Here is a 25814-nt window from a genome sequence, read left to right on the forward strand (position 1 = left end):
CTGATGACCCCGGCTAAAGTGACAGAAGCCTGGGGTCAAACTTGTTTCCGGACCATTATTTTAAGCCATGGGGGGTCACTACTTTAAGCTTAACATTAATGCTGCGGCTCTGCACATAACCACTGAACTCTTTGTAATGAATCTGTCACTGATACGACTGGTATTCTCTGCACAAACTTCAAAGACTTTTCTGGATTACAATAAGCAAGCAGGCAAACAGAAGCGGTAGGTGCTGAGCTATTTTCATTGCCAGCACTAAAACGCACAAATAACATAAACACATCCTGTATGAGGTAAGGCTATGGCTCATAAGTATTGCCCCATTAAAATTAAGTATGAAAATAATACATTTGTTTAAATTACGTTGTTAACATAATTTAAATGAGACAATACAATCTGCCACTGGGCCCCTACAATGTGAAGCATCCAGGAGCGTCATTGGGGGTCTCTGTGTGGTCTGGATGCATGTTATGTCTGCAAAAGGATTTTCACATGCTCAGGGCCATGTCCAGTGTCAGATCTGTGGTTCCTTTCACGCTTAGAGCTCAAAATGTTCACTTTGTGTAGCAGTGTGTGGTCAAATGATGGTTTTCAACTCAGACTGTGACTGCTCAGATCATAGTGAGGTCAGTCACAAGTAAATGGCTCTCTCTGGTGGATGTAGGAGGAATGAATGCCTTGGAAGGCCAATATATATTTACTGTAATTTAGATGATTAGATTTATCACATATTAATTTGATGATTCAGCTGTTTTGAAAGTCCCCCTTGGATTCCCCTGAATAAGTTTAATAAACAACACAGACAGCTTAGGGGTTAAAAAACTTTACTGTAGTGCTACAGTATGCAATGGGTATGAATAAAAACAACAGGCTTCATCATGTGAAGTTATTTCAATAGAACAAAAACATGTGGCATGGAAAACCCCCACAACATGGCAGTAGGATATAGAAAACAGAAAGAAATGTATCCCAACAATGCAAGTGTAAATAAAGTCTTGTGCTCTCAGCTGCTCTCCCACTAGGCAGGTGAGTGAGAATATTGATGGACCACCTGAGGCTGAACCTCTAAGGGTGACAGAAGTGGCTCTGTTCAGCACGAGTGTAATGGCTTACTGGCACACGCGTGACACAGTGACACAAACACACAAAGTATGGACGACTCTGGGAGAGCGATTGTCACCCTTGTTCTCCGTCCTTTAACTATTAGATTAGAAAGTCAGGTTAATCACCCAATAAATACATTCTGAAATCTCTTTTGGACACACAAACTATCAGTGAACAAATATAATCTGTACAAATTGATTAAATGAAAATTATTACTAAAGAGTCTCATGACTTCATGTGGATCAAAACCGCTATAAGCCGAAGTAATCCTACAGTTTTTTCGTTCTTCCTTCTGTGCACTGCTCTCTGTAACTGATTGTACTCACTACGCTTGTGGTTTGGACCAGAGCAGTGCTTTTATCAGCTCAGTTTCTCTCCGCCTCCTTTTATCTCCCTCCTCCATGGGAAGGCAAACCCACAGTATCCCTGTAAACAAGTACTCACTCTTCTTTCTCAATATAAATACTGTTTTGGTAAAATGTATCATTAAGAGACAAGACAACGTGGATGTGAACATACATCAATATAAAACACAATTGCACTATTGGAAGAGCTCTGCGTTCTTCACTAATGTGTTTCTCTTCTTTTTGGCTTCAGCAATAAGGCCCATAATGTGGTGTGTGAAGGGATTGGGAAAAGTTAGACGTGATCCTTAGCCTGCGCCCATAGGGCCTAAAGTATAAGAACGAGATGCAATTATATGGGTACACACACTCATAAACAGTATTGCAGGGCAATAAAAAGACACTCAGGAATGGTGAAACATCCGCTCTGTCATGGAACTAAATCATTCTTCATTTTCCTAAACATTTCACATGTTTTTATTCAGAGTCTTTTGGGCCATTCTTGTTTGTTGATCCTCTAGTATCCAAAGTGCATCGCTGCCACTGCTGTTACAGTCTGGCTACAGTAGGGGGTGCCCTTTCTCTCTGCAGGTGTGTCAGGCTGTGTCTGTGTTTATTGCTTGAAGTCTCTTCTCCTGCTTTAAGACAAGTGAAGGGCAGCGTTGCTCTCTGGGCTGATCTGAAGTCAGCTTTCTCTGAGGTCAGATCAGAGGGAAACTCGGCCCCCAGAGTGGGCTCAGGTGAACATGCAGTTGAACAGGAGCTGTGACAGCAGCAGAACACACAGGATGAGGCAGTGGCGGCCTGTTAACGTCATAGAGTCATTGGCCGCTTGCTGATTGATCAGCTGACGACTCAGAGCCCCCAGGTTCCTGTCAATAGGATCACAGTCAGAAAGAGTTTGGAAATACAGTTCAAATAAATAAACACTCTCGTATCACCTCTGTATGTCCTGTTGTGTCGTCTTTATAGAGGAGATGGAAGCCTCTATCAGAGCCATGTCCTGCACCTCTTTGCTGCACCGGACACATTTTGAGAACTCTGCTGAAACAAATAACCCTAAAATTATTTACATCCATGTATGAACCTGCCAATGACTACAGCTGTATGAGCATTAGTGTCACCTTCGTTGTCAGAAGACTCGTGTGTGGGCTCTGGCGTGGTGCTGCTGCTCTCTGTGTTCTGACTGCAGCTTGATGGCTGACTGCTCGCTTTCCTGCGCTTCCTATTTTCTGACTATAGCAATTAAAAATAAATGAAAAAATGTTAAAATATGATTTGGTGGAATAAAATGAAAGTGCAGCTCACCTTGTGTTGGCTGCCCCAGCTATGGCTGTAGGAGAGACCATTGTGTCTACGATTCTTCTCCTGGGTTTGAATTAATCCATCTTTTTCAAACTGTACAAGGCAGCTCTCATTGTCCCACGCTCTTGTGCTGAAATAAATGACAAAAAGTATAAAAATACATTTTAAAATTAAGTAGGTCATTAAACCATGGCATTCTTCATCGCTCCATGATTTCATACTCAAGATGCTTGTAGGTCCACTCAGACGAGACCGGGTCTTGCTGGAAAAGTTGTGGTGTCCAGGCCTTGTCTCCTCGCTCTTTGGCCTCTTTACGCTGAGCCTCCTCCAGGACAAACTTCTCCTGAGTGGCCTTCATCTGGTCCCGCTCCTGAATGGCCTTGGTCACATTCTGCCACAGTCTTTTAGAAAGATAACAGAGAACATATTTGACTGTATAAATGACTGCTTTTACACGAGACAAGGCAAAAGAAGCTGAATTCGTTGTACTTTTCAGATTCAAAAGGCCCCTGCTGATCCATCTGAACCACTTGTCGTTTGAGGCGGCTGTTGCGGATGTCTGTGCTCGGATTCCACAGAATCTCCTGTTGGCCTGAACGTTTTTCATTAATGAAGACTTCATTGTCCTGTTGACAAGAGACAATCAACCCTTTTATATGTAAACAATCAGGACATAACATTAGTAGCATTTGTGCAGATTATGATCTTACCCAATGCCCTTCAACAGTGGCTGCGAGCTCCTCTCCCACTTGGATCTTTCCGCTGATCTGATTCACTGAGCTTGAGCCTCCAAGAAAAGGCTGTTCAAGGAAAACATATTACTTAGTTTATTAATATTATATTGGACAATTATCAGCTAAATGACTATGAATCAGCAGCGGCTGGTCCATTAAGGGCGCTGGGGCGCCGCCCCCCGTCAATCTGCTAACTACGTCAATTTCTTTTGTGTCTAAAACAATATAATTTATTCAAAAATATCTTATATTCTTATTAGTATAAATGTGTAAAATAATAATATATATCCATATATATATCTATAAATAGATATAGATGTATACTTTGGTTGCGCGGCGCGCAGCCTGCGTCACTTTTCTACGTACCCGTGGGGCGGTTTGAATAGCGCCCCAGAGTCCCATAGAAAATCAATGGGGATTTTTAGCCAATCAAATCACAATCAAAAGTGACTACGTCACTATGACTTTCTCTAGAGGAAAATAGCGACTTTGGGGCGCTCCAGAAAGCGCCTTTTTGAACGTAGTAGTTACGCCATGGAGCTACACTTTTTACGCTAGAGACAGAGGCATGTGCGCGCGCGCTGCGCGCGGAAGTGCCACACACGCCGTGTTTTCTGTGTTTACGTCTTAAAACTGCATCTACAGACGTCTGTGACAAAAGGTACGTCCAAAACGACTCAGAATGAGCTGCTCGACTGTTTGCTGCTTTATTCGTGTTGAAAGCGGCTGATTTCATATCAATCCGAGACATGTGATCTGTCAAACCCGTGCTACGTTACCATGACAACAAACACGCAGTTTTTTTTTAGTTTATTACTTGCATAAGGCTAACACTAAGCATTAAGTATCGCTTAACTTCTAACTCATTAACAAAAGTGGAAATAAAGTGTGTTTACTGTTTACTTAATTAATTCAGTTGTAAATGTGTATTTAAAATATGTATCCATACAGTCAATGTTCAAAATTTCTATTTTGGACATTGACTGTATGGATACATAAAAAAAAAAAAAAAACACAAATAGTCAAATAGCCCCCCCTATAATTTGTACCACCAGCCTCCACTGCTATGAATACATCAGCTAAAAGAGTGGTGTGATCTACCTTAAGTTTGAACTCCAGTTCTGCAAAACATTTGGTTTTCTCACATTCGATGGTAACTTTTCCACCAAGCTCAAGTGTCATAGTGCCGTAGAGGATACCTGCAATGAACAGAGTAGACTTTTACAGACATGCACATTTATACATGTTGAATTAATTTGTATTATACTGTAGGATAAACAGGGAAGTAATAATGTCTCAGTTATTACCTTTACAGTGAGCGTAGGGCATGGTGATTACATATTCCTCCTCTCTGCTTAGGAAAAGTAATCGCGCTTTGCCATCGAGAATGGCAGACAAAGAGTTTCCTATAATGGCAAAAAATACAATGCAATGAATGTTTAGAAAACAATCTTCCCCATTGTTCTCTTATCTAAAACGGTTCTGGTAAAATCATGAATGTATATCCAAATATCTAGTAAATCTTCTAAAGATGTGTTACCATAGAACTTGGATTTGGCCAGGATGCTTCCACTAATAGAATAACCATCTTTTCTATTGCAGATATGAAAGGCAGAGATGGGCGGATGATGGGACACCTGAGAAAACAGAAAGGTGCGAAATTTGAGCAGAGATGAAGGAAAATGGTGTCAGGTCCCTCATGTCATTTAACTCCTCACTAGTCACGACATTAGAATCACATTTACTGGTCTCACCTGTTCTGCTATGTAGAAGGTGCAACTGTCGGTCTGAGGATGCAGCCAGCAGCAGCGAAATGTTTCACCTAGTATTGGATTGTAAGGCTTCTTTAGACCCTAAAATAATTGGTAAACAAACAATAGTGTGCGTTATCTGCATAAAAAGTACACATTCAGTTTCATGTATCATTACTATAACGTTAAACAGTAATATGTAATATTGTACTACATCCTACCTTGGGCTTCTTATAGAAGCCAGACAAGTACCATCTCAACACCTGCTTTATTCGACCATAGGCGCTCTCTTCTTGTGAAGCTCTGACATACAAAAGTAACAACATATTCATAAACAACAATATATAACAGTGAGCAGTCTGGTCGTTCTCTGACATAAACAGACTTACTGGGAGAGCAGATCGGCATGATAGTAATAATCTGACAATTTGTCCAAGAAGGATCGTGGCTCCAGAATAAACGTCGGGAGCACAACCTTTGAGAGGTCCATGCCTGGCCGCAGCTGCTTGAGCAGACCCCAGATTAACCCCTTGTTCTCCTCTGAAACCGTCTCCACCTGTGACGACTCGCCAGCCTAGAGTGACACATTTGGGTCATTATTTACAATTATTTGAACATGAAAAAGATCTTAATGTAATATTCTTTACCTCTCCCATCTCCTCTGTGCTCTGTTCAATGTAAGCTGTAGCCTGTGGCCCAGGCGGCAGCTCGTCTGATTGGTCACTTTCCTCTGTTAGCCTTCCACCATTTTCATTGACTGTTGTGTCCCAATCATCATGAGCCTCTCGTTCTGATTTGTCAGAAAAGCCATCGTGCTCCATGTTGTGATGGCCCAGCAGCGCACTGTCACTCAACCTAGGAAGGCAAAAACCAATGTTAGAATTCACCAAGACAACCGAGCGTCTGTGTTTAAATGTAACAAGATCCCAAGAAAATGCTATATATATATATATTTGTTTATCCGTCTCTTCAGGGGCGTGTCTATTTAGCAACACTAATTTGATCTTTAATGAATTCATAATGAATGAATTTAACCTGATTTGAAACAATAGTAACATATACACACCTTATGTAATACTTGTTAATAAAGAACTGTTGAAATGGAAAAGTAAGAATAGAGAGTACACTAACAAATACTGAAAGGAACAGTATGTATCTTGTGCTGTAGATTATAACAAATAAACATAAACTTCAACTATTATATTCAATTACAATGTGCTTAGAATGCAGCGAAAGGACACATCTTTCAAAAGGCTCGACTAAACCGGAAACACGGCATTCTAGCTGCTGTTAACAAAAGCAAGTGGCAGGGTTATTTATTGACTCACACACACCCAGCAGGTGTGAGCTCTTACCACGACGACAAACAGCTCTATTCCTCTGTCGCAATTAAAAAGGTGCCAAAATCCAAAAAGGGTAAAAAGCGCAAGGAGCTCCAATACAATTGCCCTTAAGCGTCAGTCGTGTATACACTCGCAGCAGACTGTTGCTACAGACGGGTGGATCATATTCTTCCTGCTCCTCTTTTAGTCATGTGACTGAAGGATGGTGTCATTGGCTGGGAGAGACGGAAGATGTGGAACTGCAGTCCAGAGGAAGGGTTCAGAGGAAGGCAGGGGAAGAACAGCTCAAAAACACTCTAGGAACAGGCTTGTTGTTTCTACCAGGACAATTATCTGTTATTACATAAAAATATAATGGAATAAAATCGTTGGTGTTTTATGGCGATTGGTATCCAAGTGTTACATTACCACCACCTACTTTATCCTTCTGACTTTATTCTTCAGACTTTATTCTTTAGACTTTATTCTTTATTATCATGCTAGGGAAATAAATATTACATGTTGTGTCTGGAAATGCTACTGATTCAATATCCTCTGCACAGGGAAGAGCGGTGAGGGTGAAGACTCACTGTAGGAGCTCAGCGTCAGTCAGTGCAGTCGACTGCAGCAGGTGAAGGATGTGAGAAGACTCTGACGATGTGCTAATTTCACCCTCTTTTCCTCCTTTAGCTGTCAGTTTGGAAAGACTAGAACAACTGAGAGCCAACTCCAGAGCATCCATCCAGCACCGGCCTGCACACACACAGTTATGATGTAACTACAAGTGGCCACAGCTGCCTCCTGGGGCAGCTTGACAGAAGTGTCAGAGCCTATTTGTGCCCACAGGCCACCAATCTCACAGTCACATGGATACAATCATACATGGGTAAAGGGCAAGGTGGATTCAGCTTGTTTTCTTCTTCAAACCAGTGTGTGTTTGTGCAGTGCTCACCGTCGGACTCAGAGGCAGCTCTGAAAATGAGATAGTTGCTAGGCAAAGGCTGTGTGATGGAGCCGACATTCTCTCCTTTTGGACCCTGACATCACAGACAGAAAAAGGTCAAACATGTTCTCAAAGATGCCATTCAAAATATTTCATTGAATTTCATTGAATTGAAATAGTAACTACGTAAACAATTAAGTTTTAAAAATAAATGCATTCTGAATAGATGGATTTCAGACCTTGACAGCCCAGATGGACTTCTCCAGAGGATGGTAGAGCTTGAAGCAGAAGCCATCCTTCTTAGAAGGTCTCTCAATGAGCTTGCATGCGCTCAGCAGAATGGTTCCCACCCAATGGTCTGCCTTTGGGGTCTTATAGATCAATAAAACTCCAGGCCTCAGGGCACACCAGAGCTTGGTCCAACTTTTTAAAGACCCTCGTATCTTTTAACGTAAAGGAATTGTAGAGAATGTTCAAAATCTGCACATTGCATTCTTGTGATTATAATTGCTGTACCTTGAGCCAGTTGGACGTGATGACGACACTGGGGTCCTCTAGTGCAGTAGAAAGTTCCTTAGCCGCCCGTTTCTTTTCTTGCCTATAATTTTGCTTTTGCATCTAGAAATTACACAAATAAATACATAAATTGATTTTCTGACCGACTGGTATTCTTCATACAAACACTAGGTGGTGGCAGAGGCTAACATTGTTTCATTTGACTCTGGATCACACTCCAACTTATAAAGGAGTAACAAAGAAGTGATGACGTGACACATGAGGAGCTGTAGAAACAGTGAACCCCAATATTTAAATTTTTTGAAACAAGCAAACGTTGCGTACCTTGAGAGACTCTTTCCGGGCCAACTTCTCTGTCGGGGAAGGACATTCTTTCTCCACACCATTGAACATCCTGGACTCAGACTGAAAGAGAGCAAACCATATGCAGCAACTAATACAATAACTCTTCCATAGGCCTTGAGGGGGAAATGTCCTAAAATGTCTGAAAACATAGTGCAGGTTATTCTATTCCTCAAATAATAAATAAATAAAAAACTGTGGCAAGAAAAATCTATTTAGAAGTGAAATGGTAAAAAAGGACATGAGAAAGTGGCGCAAATGGGGAAACAGAACACAAGATGAGGAAGGATGAGGTCAAACTTAGTACAAATATTAACCAAATTTAAAATGTGTATCATAAAAAAACGGAAATAATGAAACGTGTAATGAAAGGCAACAACGGGGCCTAGCAAGCAGAGGTTGTGTGAAGTTAAAGTGTTCCCACCAGTGTTAGTGAAAGCACATGAGAAAATATTGAACACAAAACATCTGTGTAAAATAAAGAAAATGACATGAAATAATCTGCCCAATCAGGAGTGGGGTCCTTACCTTGCTGCTTGGGGATTGGGCAGGACTAAGTTCATTACTCATCATGGGGAGACCGTTGGCGTCTGCCTCACTGCCTGGTGGGAACCCACAACACACAGTCACACACAGATGAACCTGGTGCACAACTGGCCACACACTGAAGCACGACAACAGCACTGTGGACTTTCTATTACAGTGAGAACTGACACAGACTCTGCACCAGACACTGCTATCTATGTTTAAAAGGTGCACCACGGAACCTTTCTGGTCACATGTTTAAGTCTCATGAAAATGTTATTGCTTTGCCAGGAATGTTCGACAGTATGGTATTAACTGTCTATTTATTCAGTTATGGGCGAAAAATACTATAAAGTCACCTGAAGTTTTATAGTATTTCGTTTTAATTTAAAGTCCAAGACCAAATAAAACCCTGAAACAGAACACACTGCTCCTTCACTACAAGCAGACATAGTTCTAAATCATATATTCTTATTTCCATCAGAGGAATAAATCAATCTTCAGTTGTAGCTTTTAGGGTTTAGACCTGGGATTTGGATCTTATTTTGAGTGGATTTGGTTTAGATTCAAGCAGTAAATTATCCTACATCATAAAATCTTGAATATTTGTCCAATTCCCACGACAACCAGGCCTAAACCAGGGACTAAATGATGCCCCGCTTGATTCTGGAAGTAAACCTCCCATTCACCTTCCCCACAGACAAAAACATAAAACCACAGTGCAATATTAGAGACAAAGCAACAACATATCAATAAAGAACAGAACGAAAAAACTCCCACAGTGCCCCTTTAAAAAAAAAAAAAAAAAAAAAATGTAATGTGCTTTTCTTGAGCTTGTACCTGTGCTTATATTATAGAGGTCATTGTCTCCGGAGTAGGACAGGTTCCGGGTCAGGATGTGCGGCTCAATTTTTGGCGGAGAGACAGCAGTGGGGCACAGAGAAAACCTCCGCTGGAACAAATTCTCCTCCTTCATTCTGCCAAACGGGTCCTCTGCGGAGACATGAGACGACAAGCAGTGAGACGACAAGCATGGAGGAGAGATGCGCGCAATGTGGACGCCAAACACACACTTATTTGTTTCTGAACCGACTGTAACAAAAGCCTCACTGTACAGCGACATGTCAGAGATGCCCACATAAAGGCGCCAAGCGGTGACGAGGGCTCCGGTGCACACAGGGAGACGCACCGCACTCCACACACCATGCTACGTTTCACACATGGTTTCCACAACAAAGAATTGAAAAAAATAAAATAAAAGCTGCAAATACAACAAGCAGCGTGTCTAATTTATGCACTGAAATGTAAAAAATGTGGTTCATTCATTGCACTCTGCTGTTGTTGTTGTTGAGGAGTAAACAATAGGTTATTTTAGAGCATTTCCATAACAGAGCTTTAGCAATGTCGATGTAAACAAAGTGAAGAAGAAATGTTTATGAAATGACCAAAGTCTGTGTTTTACCCTCTGATCAACCTCAAGAGGCATAACATTTGAATCATTGTCTGGTTTGAATATATTTCTCACCTGTTATCATACATGGGTCAAATGTAGGGCTGTAACGTATTTTGATCATCGCAACTGTTATCTGGACTATACAGACTAAAACACATACGAAAAGACCTTTTATAACAAAGACAGTGGCATTATTAAATCAAAATGTCACAAAAGAACAAAGAATTTAAATTTTTTGATCAATAATGCACTTTATTTGTGAATATCTTTTATTTAGAAGCCTTTTCACCATATCCATATTTAACCTTAATTTGGTTGACAAAGTATTCAAAAACTATCACTGTACAATAGAAATAATCGTTTGACAAGTCAACAACTAAAATACTCTGCCCTAGTCAAGTATAAACTTTTTCTGGCACGCTCAACCTTGGAAGATACAAAAGTACCCGCGCCCCCCACAGCCACTGGGAAAGCACAATATTGGCACTTCACTACTGTAAATACAGCGCTTTAAGGAGAAGACGCACTCACACGTTACTTCTCATCATTGTGGATCACTTTTACCACGACGGCCACGCACAGACTGCTTTCTGCTGTTGTTGTGTTACTTTTAAAGGCAGAAAAAGGTGCATTTACCGCCACCTACCGTAGCTGTACGTCTTCAAAGTATGTGTTTTACGCTATACCGTATTTAAAAAAAAAAAAAAAAAAGTGAGAGAAAGAGAGCTGTGTTTATGTCTCATTGTCTTCAAAGTCCACGTGATCAAAGCGGAAAGTAATCAAATACACATTCTTTTCGCCTGTATCCTCACATGACCGGTCAGGTAAACTGTGCTGCGGGGCCTTTTGAACACCAAAAATCCTACAATCCGCGGGGCCTTTTGAACACCAAAAATCCTACAATCCAGTGTAACACATGAAAAAGTCTGGCGGTAATGCGACAGGACTACGATAAAACACCAAAGAAGAAGAAGAAGAAGAAGAAGAGCTAGTCTCCGGTCTGGAGAGACGGGAGATGGCGGAGGAGAGTGGATCGGTGGTCGAAGACGTTCTGGACGGCGTGGAGGAGCAGCCTTTTCTGGCTGCACGTGCCCGGAAACGTAAAAAGTCCCTTAGCTCGTCCGAGGGTTCTGGGAATGAGCAGCAGGATGAGGCTGAAGCTATTGATATCCGGAGTGAGAGCAGAGACTGTAAGGTGATCATAAAGCTTGCACAGGATAGTGCATCCTTTAAGGAGTGGAATTCAGTGGCATTGTCAAAGAGCCTAACTGTAGCTGTGGGAGTGATCAAGAGTGCGAGTGTCCTTAGAGATGGCTCGCTGCTGGTCGTGTGCAAGGACACGGCTCAGCAACGGAAGGCGATTGGAACTAAACGTCTGGGTGGAAAGGACATTCTTGTGTCTGATGCTGAAAGAAACACGGTCAGAGGAGTTATCGTAGGTGTCCCTACGGCGACGTCTGTGGATGAAGTTAAGGAGAATTTGACTGGAGCTAAGGTGGTGGACGCTAGGCGGTTGAAGGTGACCCGGTCTGGGGTAAGATGTGACAGCTTGTCGGTAATGGTAACACTTGAAGGGAGGTGCCTGCCTAGTAAGGTGTTCATTGGGTTCATGTGCCATGACGTTAGGCCATATGTTCCACCGCCCCTGCGTTGCTTTAAGTGCCAGCACTTTGGGCATATTGCAGCGGTCTGTAGAGGGAGGCAAAGATGTGGTAAATGTGCAGGAGATCACGAGTATGGGAAGTGTGACGTGGGAGCAAAACTGAAGTGCTGTAACTGTGGGGAAGAACATAGCTCTGCCTACGGGGGATGCAGGTTTAGCAAAAGAGCTGCTGAGGTGCATAAAATAAAGGTATCTCAAGGTGTATCCTATGCAGATGCAGTCAAGAAAGTTTCAAGTAACGAGTTTAGAGTAAATACAGAGAGAGGAGCCAGCGCTGCTCCCAGCCAGGGCGAAATGAGAAAGGCCAGCGTGGCTCCCAAGAAGTGTGAAGGTTTCAAGAGTGGAGGTCCCAAGTGTGCAGGTTCCAGAATTAATGAGAATACCCTGGTTGTGGATAGAGAGGATTTTGTACTCTTTATGGTGGATGTTGTAAACTGTGCTGCTCAGGCTCAAAGCAGAACTGAAAGGATCAGGATCATTGCTAAAGCTGCAGGGAGATTCCTTGGAACAAAGGAGCTTGATTGGGCAGATATAGAAAACAGGCTAAAGGCGCTAAATGGGAGTCGGAGTGATGGGGGTCTGCTTGTGGGGAGTCAGAGTGATCAGAGTGACGAGATGGGGGTGGGGGTGGTCTCCTGTCCTCGTCCAGTCTCGTAGACGCACGGCTACCAAGCGGCGACATCAGTGGACATATTAAAGCCTATAGAATGAAGCCTAAAGAATAAAGCTGTACGGTGGAAGCACCAAACGTCAAAGAAGGAGAGGAAGATGAAGAAGAGTCTCCCTGGAATAAAGCCGGTTGGTCTCTGAAACAACAAATACATATCATGACCTCATGGGCTTTGTAACAACAAAGCAATGGAAGGAGTACTTTTATGGACTACGACAGAGTCTGAGGACTACGACAAAGTCTGAGGAATAAAGTCTGGCGGTAATGCAACACTTGGATGCCAACCGCCATAAAACAACAACAACAACAACTTCTATAGGATACAATAACAAAGACATCTCATGACCTCATGGGCTTTATAACACCAAAGCAATGGAAGAAGAACTTTTAAGGACTACGACAAAGTCTGAGGACTACGAAAAGTCTGAGGAATAAAGTCTGGCGGTAATGCAACAATTGGATGCCAACCGCCATAAAACACCACCAACAACAACAACAACAACATATCATGACCTCATGGGCTTTGTAACACCAAAGCAATGGAAGGAGTACTTTTACGGACTACGACAGTCTGAGGACTACGAAAAGTCTGAGGAATAAAGTCTGGCGGTAATGCAACAATTGGATGCCAACCGCCATAAAACAACAACAACAACAACAACAACAACAACAACAACAACAACAACAACAACAGTAGCAGAGTTAGATTCTAAAGGGGAGTGTAGCGTCCAGTCGTACTGAGAAGGCCAGAACTGATGGTTAAATTAGTTTTTATTGTTTCCATTCCTTGTCATTCAACCAGCGTCAGAGCTAGAAGATAATCACTGTTACTAGCTCATTACATTAGCAACTGTTTCTATACATTTGTAAAATAAACAATATAATATAATAATAATATAATATAAAATAATGAAATACAATATCAGCTTTAGTTGCATCCCTGTAGACACCACAGAACTAAAGACCTACATTTATATGTGACACATCTACAGCGCCATTCTTCCCTCGACTGAACTCAAACTATTGACAAGCTTCAAAGTCCCAGCGTGTTGTGAACAGGGTCAGCAGGATCATTATTCGTTTGTTCAATTGCGGGTCAGCAGCTCAGACGGTACAACTCTGTGGCTCGTCTGGACACAGGCACTCTCATCACATTATACATAAGACAATACTTTACCAGTGCATCAGTAATGTGCAGAAACATGCACGTTAATGTCTGTGTTGAGGTTCAAGTATCGCACCAACGTGATCGGACCATAAAGTTAACAAAAAAAGAGAAGAAATATCACTTGAAATCCTTGTTTGAGAGATTAAAATAGACTCGGGATGTCACGATATTGAATTTTACGATTGTTTTGAGAATAAACATAACTGCATAAGGATTATTGACGCATAACAAAAGAAAATACATGATATTACATTATACTGTTGTTGCAAAAGGTGCATTTACCGCCATCTTCTTTATTCTTCAGACTTTATTCTTTCATCTTGCTTTGCTACTCTAAAGTAAGTCATATTTGATTCTTTTGGTGTTCCTTGGTCTCCAAATTACTATACTGTGTACATTATACTATACATTATACTGTTCTAATTGTATGTGACAAGCTTTATGAAATCAAACTTTCTGAACGCAAAAGTAACCGTATCATGATATAAACAGCCACATAAAATGCACTATACATTTAGGTGCACGTTTTGGAGCAGATTGAACCGAAAAGACAATATTTGCTTCTAAAATCGTTCAGATTATTCATTTTGAATTATTTCCATATACTGTGACATCTCAATGAATCAAGACTTTGCTGTTCCATTTTATTTTCACTTAAATGTTTAATGTAGCTCCTTGTGCTGTCACGTTTAATAGCATTTATATATCATTTTGCATTGTATTGTGCTTTCATATCTCCCACCTCTGCTCTCTTTTGTCCAGCTCAATTCATTTCTGCCACCGCGCCAAACCCTATAATTGAGCCGACCTCCTGCTCCTCGGCCCACACAGCACGGTCTCACCCACAAGTCTTCAATTATAACATCCACCGATTGTTCCAGCGTTACGTAAAACTCATTCAGTATATTTCATTCAACGCTCTGCTGTCTTCCCACGGATGCTAGCTGTGAAACTTACGGTTTTTTTTCGCACAGGTGCATTTTCATGTGGTTTAAATGGCCTCGCCTCACATATGTACAGTAAAAACAGCGCCCGGATGATTTTTCACTATTGTTCCCATGCGTATTTTGCAGCTGCTCGTTTGTTCCCTAAATAAACGGCTACAAAGCGCAGATTTTGGTGGTATTCTTTCCCTGCACAAAACCCGGCATTCTCTGCACTCGTGGGCCGTGTCTAAAAATAGCCTCTCCCTGCTGCAGTGAATATGCGCCGCTGTACGCCGACGAACGCCGACATCAAGCTGCACGTTTGCAACGACACAATGGACGGTTAAAAGTGTCCGGATATTAAGGCGGGAGGAGCAGATGCGTTGGCGGAGCGACAGAAACGGGAGGCTGTGGCCGTGATTCGCCTGCGACGGTCTAGACGTGGCAGCAGAGGCGTGGCCCGAGCACATGGTTAATGCATGCAGCGTGTGCGGAGCGTGTGCATGGTAACTGAAGCCCGCACCAGCATCCAGCGTGTGTGTGTGTATGTGTGTGTGTGAGTGTTAAAAGAGACTCTGTGACATCATGAGTGTGTGTCTCACTGCAGCATGAGCCAGGATTACATATGCACAGGAGAAAGTCCGAGCTTCCGTTCACCAGACTGCGGTCAGAAACGTCTGGAAAGCACAGCATCTGAGCAGGTTTCAGCTCCACCGCGGGAAAGCAGGGTTCCCACACTTTGCATGAAATGATTTACCAGGGCATTTTTTTTTTGATTATGTAATAACGGAATCTATAAATACATTGCCCCCCTTTTTCGACGGTTCTGACAAATAAGATGTAGTATGTGGTTATGAACAAGGAAGTAAGCAAGTTTCTGCAGGAAAAGTCCTTCTGTGGCACAGTTTATTCAGTCACAGCACAAAAACAAGTGCAATTTTCTGTATTTTTAGATGAGGTTTTTCATACAGTCAGGTCTGGTTTATAAATAAAACTTTGGATTCTTATATATCTTTAAAAAGCCACTGGAAACTGTTGCTATGTGCATTATTTCACTGGCTCTCCAAAACTATCTATATTTACTTTCAAAACAGCAAAGCAATGGGTCACAACATGTTTTTCAAGGACAAAATACAGTTTTGTAGCACGTTTGACAATTTTTCTCTTTTCCAGGACGTGTCAGAACCATCATCAGATATTTTACAGGGGAACGCTCCTACAACACTATGTAATGGTACTTTATTTTGTATTTAGATTGAATAGAAAACACATCAAAGGTAAATCATGTGAGTTGACACTGATGGCCTTCACACTAACTAAAGATAGGTTTAATTATGCACGATAAAACAGTTTAGCGAATCAAGACAGAAGATAGAAGTAATGGCGTACAACTTCCTCTGCGCAGATCCTTTTCTCTGTGCAAATGACCTTTTGACTGATACACTGTTCCGTAGCCTTGCCGCAATACTAACATTTCAAACTCAGCACTAAAAATAGCATTGATACTCCATAACAATTTCAACACCACAAGGATAATTTAAAAATACTCTTTTATTTTCAGTTTTAACACAAAATAAGAGTACTTTCTTTATGTTTCCATGTGGTCTTACACTAGATAAAGCTTGTTCAAGATCGTTCTAAAACTGTCCAGCCAAAAGGTCAAAAGTCGTCTTTACGTTATTGTTTTTAGTATCAATACACGTTAAAATCTATGTTTGATATTAGTTATAATACCTGATTTTGACAACTCTACTGTTCTTTTTTTTTTTAAACGCAGGGATATATACTACTGCGGTCGCATTTCAAAATAAAAGCACCTCGACACAAAGAGCCTAAGAGTGAGAACTTCACACAACTGAATAAACCGGCACAGTTGCTAGCTAGCAGGCTAATATTTACTAAGGTTTATAAACACATGTGTGCAGATAAGAGTTTGTTAGGGGCGGTGTGTGAGTCCAGCACAACACATTAACCTTGAGCTGGGACTGGAAGGACAGATAGAACCACCGCACATGACCGACTGTTACCTTATTGAGGCGAGCGAGCGGCACAAGCTCAAATCCAGCAATCATTAGACAGAGTGGAAAGGAGGGAGGGCTATGGAAGATCAGGCGTTTCATCACATTTTAATTCAGAATTAAAAAAAAAATCTCCCTTTAAATATTCCAAACCTTCAAATTCTACAGTTTAACAGTTTAAACACGCTGAGATTCTGTCATTACATTTCATAATACGCTTTAGCCTTTTAACGGTTGAATTTTAAGACTTAGATCTCTATGCGTTGGTTATTTAAAAGGTGAATTTGTCATTTTGAAATTTTAAACTGAGGAAAACACAACATTTACAATAGAAAATTCTGAATATTTTGAGTTAGAAGAGTTCGAAATTCAGAGTGAGACAAATAGTGTTCCATAGAGGTCCCTGCCAAAGCACACAGTGACAGTGGCGTGTCCCGACCTGTATGTATCTAATAGCTTGACTGGTTTAATGAAGTCAAAGTCTCTCCCGGGGACTGGCAACAGTCACCCAAAGGAGCAAGCAACTCACTTACAGAAGGTGCACGTTGAGATGGCATCGAAACTTGACTTGGCTTAGGCTGAGTCGAGCAACAAACATGGAAAAAGCAGCAAATTACTGACGATAACAATATTTGGAGTGCGATATAACGCTACAGAAAAATATCACCATAAATGACCATAATAATGATAACTACTCTAGGCTCCTGACACAATAATCCTAAAGCAGGATGATCCCAGTAAACCCTTTTCTAATTATATGATATTGTAAAAAAACAACTACACATGAACTGTAACAAATATAATGTAAAATGAAACACTTTTGTATCTATAATTAGCCATAATAAACGTTACTTATTCGACCCTCTCCGGCTGTAAGTACTTTTGCAAAGAAAATGTACGGACGATAAATATCCATCCTCAAAAATATTGTTACAGCAATTATTTATTGAATGATGAACAAATACAGTGATTATTATGACACAGAAAAATAAATATAATAATTGTTTAGCAAATGTAAACGGGCAGAATTAAATAACGAAATATACTTACTGACGACAAGCCTGCTGCCACTGGCCTAGTCTGACCACTTATGAGCGCAGGGGCCGTTTGAGGTCTGATTTAGAACGTCATTGTATTTTACATGTTGACGACATCAGTTTATTGCATTTTTTATCATTAACCCACATAAAGAAACATTAACCAAATGTAACAGGTTAGAAAACACATTTCACTAAGATGTAACGAACATGATTATCTTAAGATTTTTGCTTATTTCCCCCCCCAGTTTGACAACGTTGATAGCTTTTATAATGTAACTTCTGGTTGGACGTTTGGAACAGCTGTTACCTGGCAACCATAATGTAAACAAGGGCCAATAGTTATGATTTGACAAATAATAATACCGTATTTTCCAGAGTATAAGTCGCACCAACCAAAAAATGCATTAAAGAGAGGAAAAATACATATATAAGTTGCACTGGACGATAAGTATATAAGTATAAATATAAGTATAAGTCGCACCCCGGCCAAAACTATGAAAAAAGGTGCGACTTATAGTGCGGAAAATATGGTACCTGGTAACAGCTTTACTTTGTTAAATGATTGTTCAAATTGTCCGAAAGATGTATTTGTTGTGTGTAAATTGTTCCTGTATTGACGATGGAAAGGCGCTTATTGATGACATCACAGGGTTTTAGAACTCGGCTCTACTACTTTTATTTTTATTTCATTTTCTTGACAAACTGCAACTTGACTGAAGTAAAACTATGACAAACACAAGTTCCATCCAACCAAACAAAATAATAATAAAAGCTGTCATATGCACTTAAAGTTCGTCCTCACATTCGCTTGTATCGGGGAAAAAGCCGTAATCAAATGTTTCTTGATCGCGGTTGCTGAAAAACCAACTAATTCAAGTTTATGAACAGACAAGGCCAAGAAAACAAAGCGAATGAACATCGTAAACATTAGCAGTGTTTTACGGAAAGCCATCTATATCCTAAACGTATTATTGTTTAGATCATAGGCTTAATCGACCCTGCATATGATGTCACAAATATGGGTCAAGATATTTAGCAGATGGCCTCACAGCATGGGTGAGTGTGTAGATTATCGCACGCCTTACAGTTTGGCTATTTGTTTACAATACAAGGCAAATCCTCGTAATGCGACACAACCGATCTAAGACGGCTGTACGTGGCGTCTGTTGGCACAGATTAAGCCACCCAAGTCGTAAACCTACCAGCAATAATAGATGACCATACGACCTATATAACCAGAGTAGAACCGACAGGCAGTTCACTCAGGCATTTTGAACAGATAATTCTACCTCATTTAGACGGTAATTGCTGTAAATGGAGAGAAGTTGACTGTGAAAAGACTCAATGAGCTCACGTTCTACGCCGCAGGTAAGAAAAGGTTAAGGCAGGAGAAGGGAGGCTTTGTGACACTACGGGGGCTGAGTGTGGTGGAGCTGTTCTATTCTGGCTCTTTTCAGAGGTGATCTTATATTTTGAGTAAGAACTGCCCTGAAGCCTTGAAGCTGTTTTAGGGCTGTCAAAATCATTTCCTGGTTTGGTGGGAGAAGTCTAGAAAGTACAGCATATTCAGCAAGTTTTATTTAAGTCACGGATATATTACTTTATGAGACAATACTGCAGGAGAGAGAGATCATGCCTGGTATGTTTCATTTTTGCTAAAACAATCAAGTGGAAGTGGATACTAACATTTCCAACAAATATTAAGGACAAGCCTTGATAAATAACATTTTTGAGTCAACAGATTGTCATTTTGTAACCACCATAAACAAAATAGAAATAATCTGTTTAATATTTCTGATCCGACAGTGTTTTACAACAGATTTACAAACATAAGGTGAACTATTGTATTATGGAGGTCATTGCATTGGCTCACATGTCCCTGGCCACATTGCTACCATGTCTGACCTGTTCACCAGAGAGAGCCAGCTGGCTGCTGTGTGCTGGATGTGGGCCAGATGTGACTGTGTGAGAGAACTTAGCCTTAAGCAGGCCTCTTCAGAGCGGGGCCGTTAGAAGAGGGCCCTGCAGTGGTGCCAAGTGTGTGGCATTTTGTAGCACATGCAGAAGTGCACAAACAGCCTGTGTAAATGCATGACAAACAGCCAATCACCAGAGGATGCTGTGACTGTCAATGACTTTGTCAGTGAAAATACTGACACCAATTGTACCAACCCAAAGAAAACCCTGAACCTCACATGCTGCTTGAGAGTCAGAACATGAACATACAACGTGCAAAACCTAAGCCAAGGCAAAAAGATTGTCAACATGTGGGACTTAAGCATAACAGAGCTGTGTTTTAAAGAACATATTATGTTATTGTTCAAGTGATTAGTATTGAACTATAATATAATTTCACATTGTGTTTGTCGTAAACTGCTATATTGATCTAAAATGGCTCTGTAGTAGAAATAGATCCATTGACATCCTGTTCATATCTTTAGAACTGTCCATGTGCAACTGGCCACAGTGTTGTGAGTTTGAATCCTGAATTGGACAATTTACTGCAAGAAAAATAACAAAACAAAACGACACAACTGAGCCCCACCTCTAATGACATTTCACCGTAACAAGCAGTAGATTGTCATTTACATTTTTCTTTTTGAAAAGTATGTCATGACATTTTAGAACCCTGCATGCGTCACTCGGAGTCTGTGGGCGGGGATAGGAGGTAAGTGAAAACTGAACTTGAACTCAAATCTCAGTTGCAGGACAAAGCACAAATATGCAGGGATTGATCAAAACTAATGATGAGGGAACGCTGTTGTAACAAGGTTAAAGCTCATTAAAGTTTATTTTACATGATATGTCCCCTTAAAGTCAGCTATAGGGCCACGAATGTACCATTTTCTATGCCATAAATGAAATGAGATCTTAAATTATACACAGGATCTATGCAAATCAGACTCTCTTATGGCCCACTTCCCTTTTCAGCAATTTAAAGACCCAGTTCCACCACGACAAGGCCTTTTCAGGGTCTCTGTGTAGAGGGAAATAGACTGCAGAGGCAGAACTGAAGGGATCAAAATGGTAGAAATGAGTCTACATAATTATAGCAGCTCCTCCACCTGAAGCCCACACTTCTCAGAGGTCATTACAGAGCTCCTCCTAAAGCCAGTCCATCTGTCCAGCAGCCAACAGGAAGTCAAGTATTCAGACCTTCTCAGAGGAAATATTGCTGTATCCACACTAGAACAACACCATACAGTTAAAGTAACTTTAATTATTAGTTCTAGAGCACAATCCAACACAGTGGGAGACCAGAGGTCAAGGCAATGTGGCTGCCAGAGATATGCAGAGATATTTCCAATTATAAACCGCTACAGTTTAGTTACTTAAACGTGATAAAGAACAATTGAATGAGGAGTATTAAGTCATAGTTTGCATGATTCCAAGTTATTGAGGTAAAGCAAAACACTGTACTAAAGGAAGGTTTAATAACTGTATAACATTATGGAGAATGTACTTTTGTTTGTGGGTTTTTATTCTTCACAAAGAACATATCAAATAAAATGGTATAGGTTCTATGCTATATTTACAATTCAATCTCATTTGTAATTTGACCAAATAATCTACAATTGCTGCAAAGTAAAACAGGTTCACTTAGATCTCACCTTGCATCACTGTTCACTGTGGTCACTGTTATGTGAGAACTGAAAACAAACACTATGTTGAGCTATGGGAACATTTCCCTCAGATTCTGAAAACAGGACACGGCATTAGAACAGACTTATCCTTCAGATAAAGCCAAAAGCAGAGCAGTGTAGCCAGGTTAAAAGAGACTAGTCATTAAACTAGAGCTAAAAAGATCTAAATGTGCTCTGGGCACACGGCCCGTTTGAGGCTTTGAGTAGGTTTTCAAGTGTCCTTCCCTCTAACCTAAATGCTCACGACACTAGGGCTTCATATCAGTTATCAAAGTGTAAAGGCTGTAATTATTTAAAAGATTTCTACTCCAAACTACAAAATATAATGTCCAACACAATAAAGATAAAACACAAACAAACTGCTAACCCTTTAGATTTAGACATCTACAAACATGTTCTGAAATGTATGGGATTCGTGTGTTTGTTTCTCAGTTCATATTTCAGTTTTCTCTCAAGTGTTTCTATAACAAACACAATAACATATATCATTAATCTAATTGCAATATCCAAACTGCAGCTCCACACAAGCCGCCCTGAAGCTGCTGGGCTCAAGTGTCTCACAGTTTCTCTTCCTCTCGAGCTACAGTAGAGCTCAGACTTTGTATTTCATAAATGAACATAAATATGCACCACACGTGACATCCATGACATCACCTTGAGTTTCACACAATAGTCTTCAGTGAGATTAAACACTTTAGAACACTGTTTTTAGATTCCTTAATGGGTGACAGTCCCAGTGATACAATGGCACCTTGGCATGCAAGTGGCACATGTTACACCAGCTTGACAAAAGGAGAGTCTCACTCCACTGACGGCATGTGTCCATGACAGAGCTTACCTTTGACCTGAGCGGCAGCAGACTCCACATCTAGAGGTCTTTGTGGGCGCGGCCGTCTCACCTGCACACAGTCAACAGTTCAGTGTTAGGTTTCACTTCAGCTCAGTCCATACAGGCGCCATGGCTCTGGTTCTCTCCTTTGCTCCTCCTGGTCACACCACAGACGCTGAGGGCGGAGCCTGTCAGTCCTGAGAGAGCTGTGAACATCTCTCCAGGCAAAAGGAGCTGTCTGTTTGTCAGCTGCAAACACAGCGCCGTCATCCACTTAATATTGACTTCATAATGACATGTTATAGCCGCGCGCTGTTTCATACAAACCAGCCAGTGAAAATGGGTCAACGGAAGAAACTGTGTAAATGATAAGACTCTAGTGTGTTCACAAGGAATCTATTTAGGCGGCATGTTTACTGAGTAAAGAGACAGTTAACCTCAGTCCGAGCATTAGCACAAACACACACCCAGAAACACTACAGGCAACACCAGCCAACAGCAGTGCGCTCCATTTAAGCATAAAGACAACAAGACCTCTGCTGAGCTTCAAGGAAATACAGAATAACACTGTCTTCTCTTCCATCCAAACAACATATGACTTTATTATATGATCTCTAATAATATTTAATACTTCTTACTGTTAAAGCAACTCATTGACACAAAACCTGTCGCTTTAAATCTTCCTGCTAAACATCAGAACAAGCCATAACCTAAATAAGAAGTGAAATGAGAGAGATTGTGGGTCTCCGAGCACAGACAAGAACATATATGGAGCCGGTCATAAATATGAACAGTAGTACACAGTATGAACATAGACGTCACAGAAGCAAACAGCCCCAAACTCTACAGGACTCGGGAAGCGTCATTTACACTGCGTTCAATCAGAGCAAACAATATGACATGTGAAGAAGAACGAGTGCGAGCTTTATGGCAGCAGTGTCTGATTTCAGAACTTTTACAGCTCAACTTCCTTATGTTTGACAGATACATATACCCCGCTATAAAGACTGAAGCCATTGTATTTGATTAGGAGTTTGGATTGTAAAAGCCTTTTTTCTTTTGCAAAACTTGACCAAAATAAATCTTATAGTACACATACAACTAATTCAGTAAAGTTAATTAGTTGTGATTGATCAATGACCTTGTTCCGACCCTACTACTACATTTGTTGTGTAATTATACAATGTTTATTACAATTGCTTTAAAAGTAGCTGAATTTTACTACAGGCAACTTGTATCTACTTACGAAACAGCCCGATTGAGAGTACTTCCATCACATCTTTCAAAACAGAAATGTAACCATGAAGGCAAACCAAACAAACTCAGAATTAGCCACATTATTTCTGTCCAGCCTATTTTTGTATCAAACTGGCCCCATTTTTTCCACTGGAGAGCCTGCCCTGTGTTTAACCCGGGACAGGCGCACATGCAGCACTTCTGATCTGAGCTGCCAATAGTTCTGCAGCGGCGAGATGAGGTCGCTCTTTTCCATCGCCATCAAAGCCTCTGCATGAATGAATTATGGAGTTAAAGAGCAGTTACTGATATGTCAAATGCATTAGTATTAGTAACAATACACACTACAAACAGTATAGTGAATATGGAAGTTTTTCTTTCTAAACAGATCTGTTCTGTTTTTATCTTTGCACAGTGATAAAGAAGCTGAGACACATCACAGACTCTGAGAGGAAAGTTAAAGTAATTTTAAAAATCACTGTTTAAAGTGCAGCTTCTTATGTTTGTCTAACTAGTACTCTGTTTGGTGGTGGTGTAGTACTTATTGAAAATATTTATCATAGTTTTATATCAGTTAAAGTTTATGAAGACATTTGAAAAGTAAAAAGTAAAAATAACAGGAAGTTTTGCTGAGTTCTAAAACAGAATCCCCTGCCTATGTCATCAATGTGCGACTTTACATTGAAAATCCAGTGGCAATTTACACAAAATGTTCTGACAGTTTAAACAATCATTTAACAAAATAAAGGTCATATAATAATTCATCAGACCATAACTAATTTATATGGATTTTACTCTTGTTTACAATATGGTTGCTAGGTAACACTTGTACATAATCTCACATCTGCTGCTCTTTTCCAACCAGGAAGTACCATTACAAACATCACCAGACTGTTCAAACTGGCACATTTTAATAAAAGCTTAAGTGACTCCACCAAACCAACTGAAATAACTGTAATTGAATAAATGCAATAGACACGTTTATATGATAATAATATAACAATAACCTTTTTAAATTGACAGATAGACTGAACCTAACCATAAAACCTACACAGTGCAGAAGGGATGGGATGGTGTACCGCAGTATTCAGGATTAGTTTGCTGACAGTATTAGCAGACCTCATTTATTTAACTCTATCTGGGTTATAAACAGCACTCTTCTGAGGTCACAAACTGATCATATTTGGTCATAATATAGGCACAACATGTCACAAATAAAGTAAATAATCAGAATGGAATAGTCCCAAGTCCTTCAATCCATGTACGGTATATCTTATTATAGACTTATTCCACTTTTGTCTTGAATTGCTCTGCGTTTCCCCAAAACACTCCACAATGAAGTAGGGCATAACAAAGGAGCAATACAGATGCTTTTTATAGATGAGAAGTGCCTTGTTTTTGCCACGCATGATAAAATATGCAACTCCGCAGTATATAGTGGTGTTTTTGGTTATCATACCGTGGAAATGTCACACCGCCCCATCCCGACAGCGCACCTTGAACAAAAGCGTGTGGTGAAAGGGGAGAGGGGTTTGTGGTAGACTGCTGCCAGAGACAGGCCGTGTCACAGGTTTCCTTTTAGTGCAATCAAACACACGCCTTTCTCCTGTCACTAACCACAGACACAGCACCACACCACAGTCAACTAAGTCACAGGAAATAACCGCCATGCACTGTTTTTAATGGACAAAGTAATGAAAAACGATTTTGTAATAAACTTAATGGTAATTCTTAAGAACTGATAAATAAACAAATAAATAAATGTTGCCAAGCATTTTGATGTTCACACAGAGTTATAGGTGAAAGGTGCCACCAGGAAGAGTAGGGGAATATATGATGCACTAAAACTCTAAAAATAGTGTAACTCTGCAGCAGTGGAGGAGGAAGCTTCAGGGTCTAACATGCTTGAAGCTAAACACAGTCAAACTGGGATAAACAAACAAAAACAAACATAAACTGTGTGGGATGTTGAAAGCTGCCATGAAAGAAGACTGAGAACACAAATGCATTCACACATTTATGTGACTCTGCTGCAGCGCTGTACTTTTATACCTGTCGTTTATATCATAAGTGCTGTATACGTTGTTTCTCCTTTACACCTGTGTTAAAGTTAGAGTCTGTATTACGTAAACTTGAGACACGATCGAAGACACAAAAGAAGGCCTCTAGAGAGCCCAAGAGCCACATTCAGAACAGAGCAGCATTAGCCTAGAAACCTCCTCGCTAAGAGATGACACTTTTAGAGAGCGCTCAACGCTAAATTAATATGAACTGAATTAAG

General features: G+C 40.6%; 1 protein-coding gene across 2 annotated transcripts in view; it reads right to left on the bottom strand.

Moving 5' to 3' along the window:
- Positions 1-807: 807 nt before the first annotated feature.
- Positions 808-25814, bottom strand: part of osbpl5 (oxysterol binding protein-like 5) — a 30458-nt gene continuing 5451 nt past the window's right edge. The window contains exons 2-23 of one of the 2 annotated variants that reach the window (XM_072435976.1): positions 22307-22362; positions 9727-9879; positions 8890-8963; positions 8344-8424; positions 8020-8121; positions 7743-7946; positions 7513-7597; positions 7151-7313; positions 5886-6093; positions 5628-5812; positions 5460-5541; positions 5242-5340; positions 5028-5124; positions 4795-4893; positions 4589-4686; positions 3464-3553; positions 3243-3379; positions 2975-3154; positions 2757-2883; positions 2573-2684; positions 2390-2489; positions 808-2320 (exon numbers count right to left, since the gene is read on the bottom strand). In XM_072435976.1, coding sequence (XP_072292077.1) covers positions 2185-2320; positions 2390-2489; positions 2573-2684; positions 2757-2883; positions 2975-3154; positions 3243-3379; positions 3464-3553; positions 4589-4686; positions 4795-4893; positions 5028-5124; positions 5242-5340; positions 5460-5541; positions 5628-5812; positions 5886-6093; positions 7151-7313; positions 7513-7597; positions 7743-7946; positions 8020-8121; positions 8344-8424; positions 8890-8963; positions 9727-9862 — 2595 coding nt within the window. In that variant the 5' untranslated portion in view covers positions 9863-9879; positions 22307-22362 and the 3' untranslated portion in view covers positions 808-2184. Of the gene's footprint in view, positions 2321-2389; positions 2493-2572; positions 2685-2756; positions 2884-2974; positions 3155-3242; positions 3380-3463; positions 3554-4588; positions 4687-4794; positions 4894-5027; positions 5125-5241; positions 5341-5459; positions 5542-5627; positions 5813-5885; positions 6094-7150; positions 7314-7512; positions 7598-7742; positions 7947-8019; positions 8122-8343; positions 8425-8889; positions 8964-9726; positions 9880-22306; positions 22363-25814 lie in introns of both variants that reach the window. The other variant, XM_072435975.1, reaches the window with a different exon arrangement.

Source organism: Eucyclogobius newberryi, unplaced genomic scaffold, assembly GCF_026437365.1.
Source record: "Eucyclogobius newberryi isolate DKJ021-1_F unplaced genomic scaffold, fEucNew1.0.hap1 SCAF_7, whole genome shotgun sequence".
NCBI lineage: Eukaryota > Metazoa > Chordata > Actinopteri > Gobiiformes > Gobiidae > Eucyclogobius > Eucyclogobius newberryi.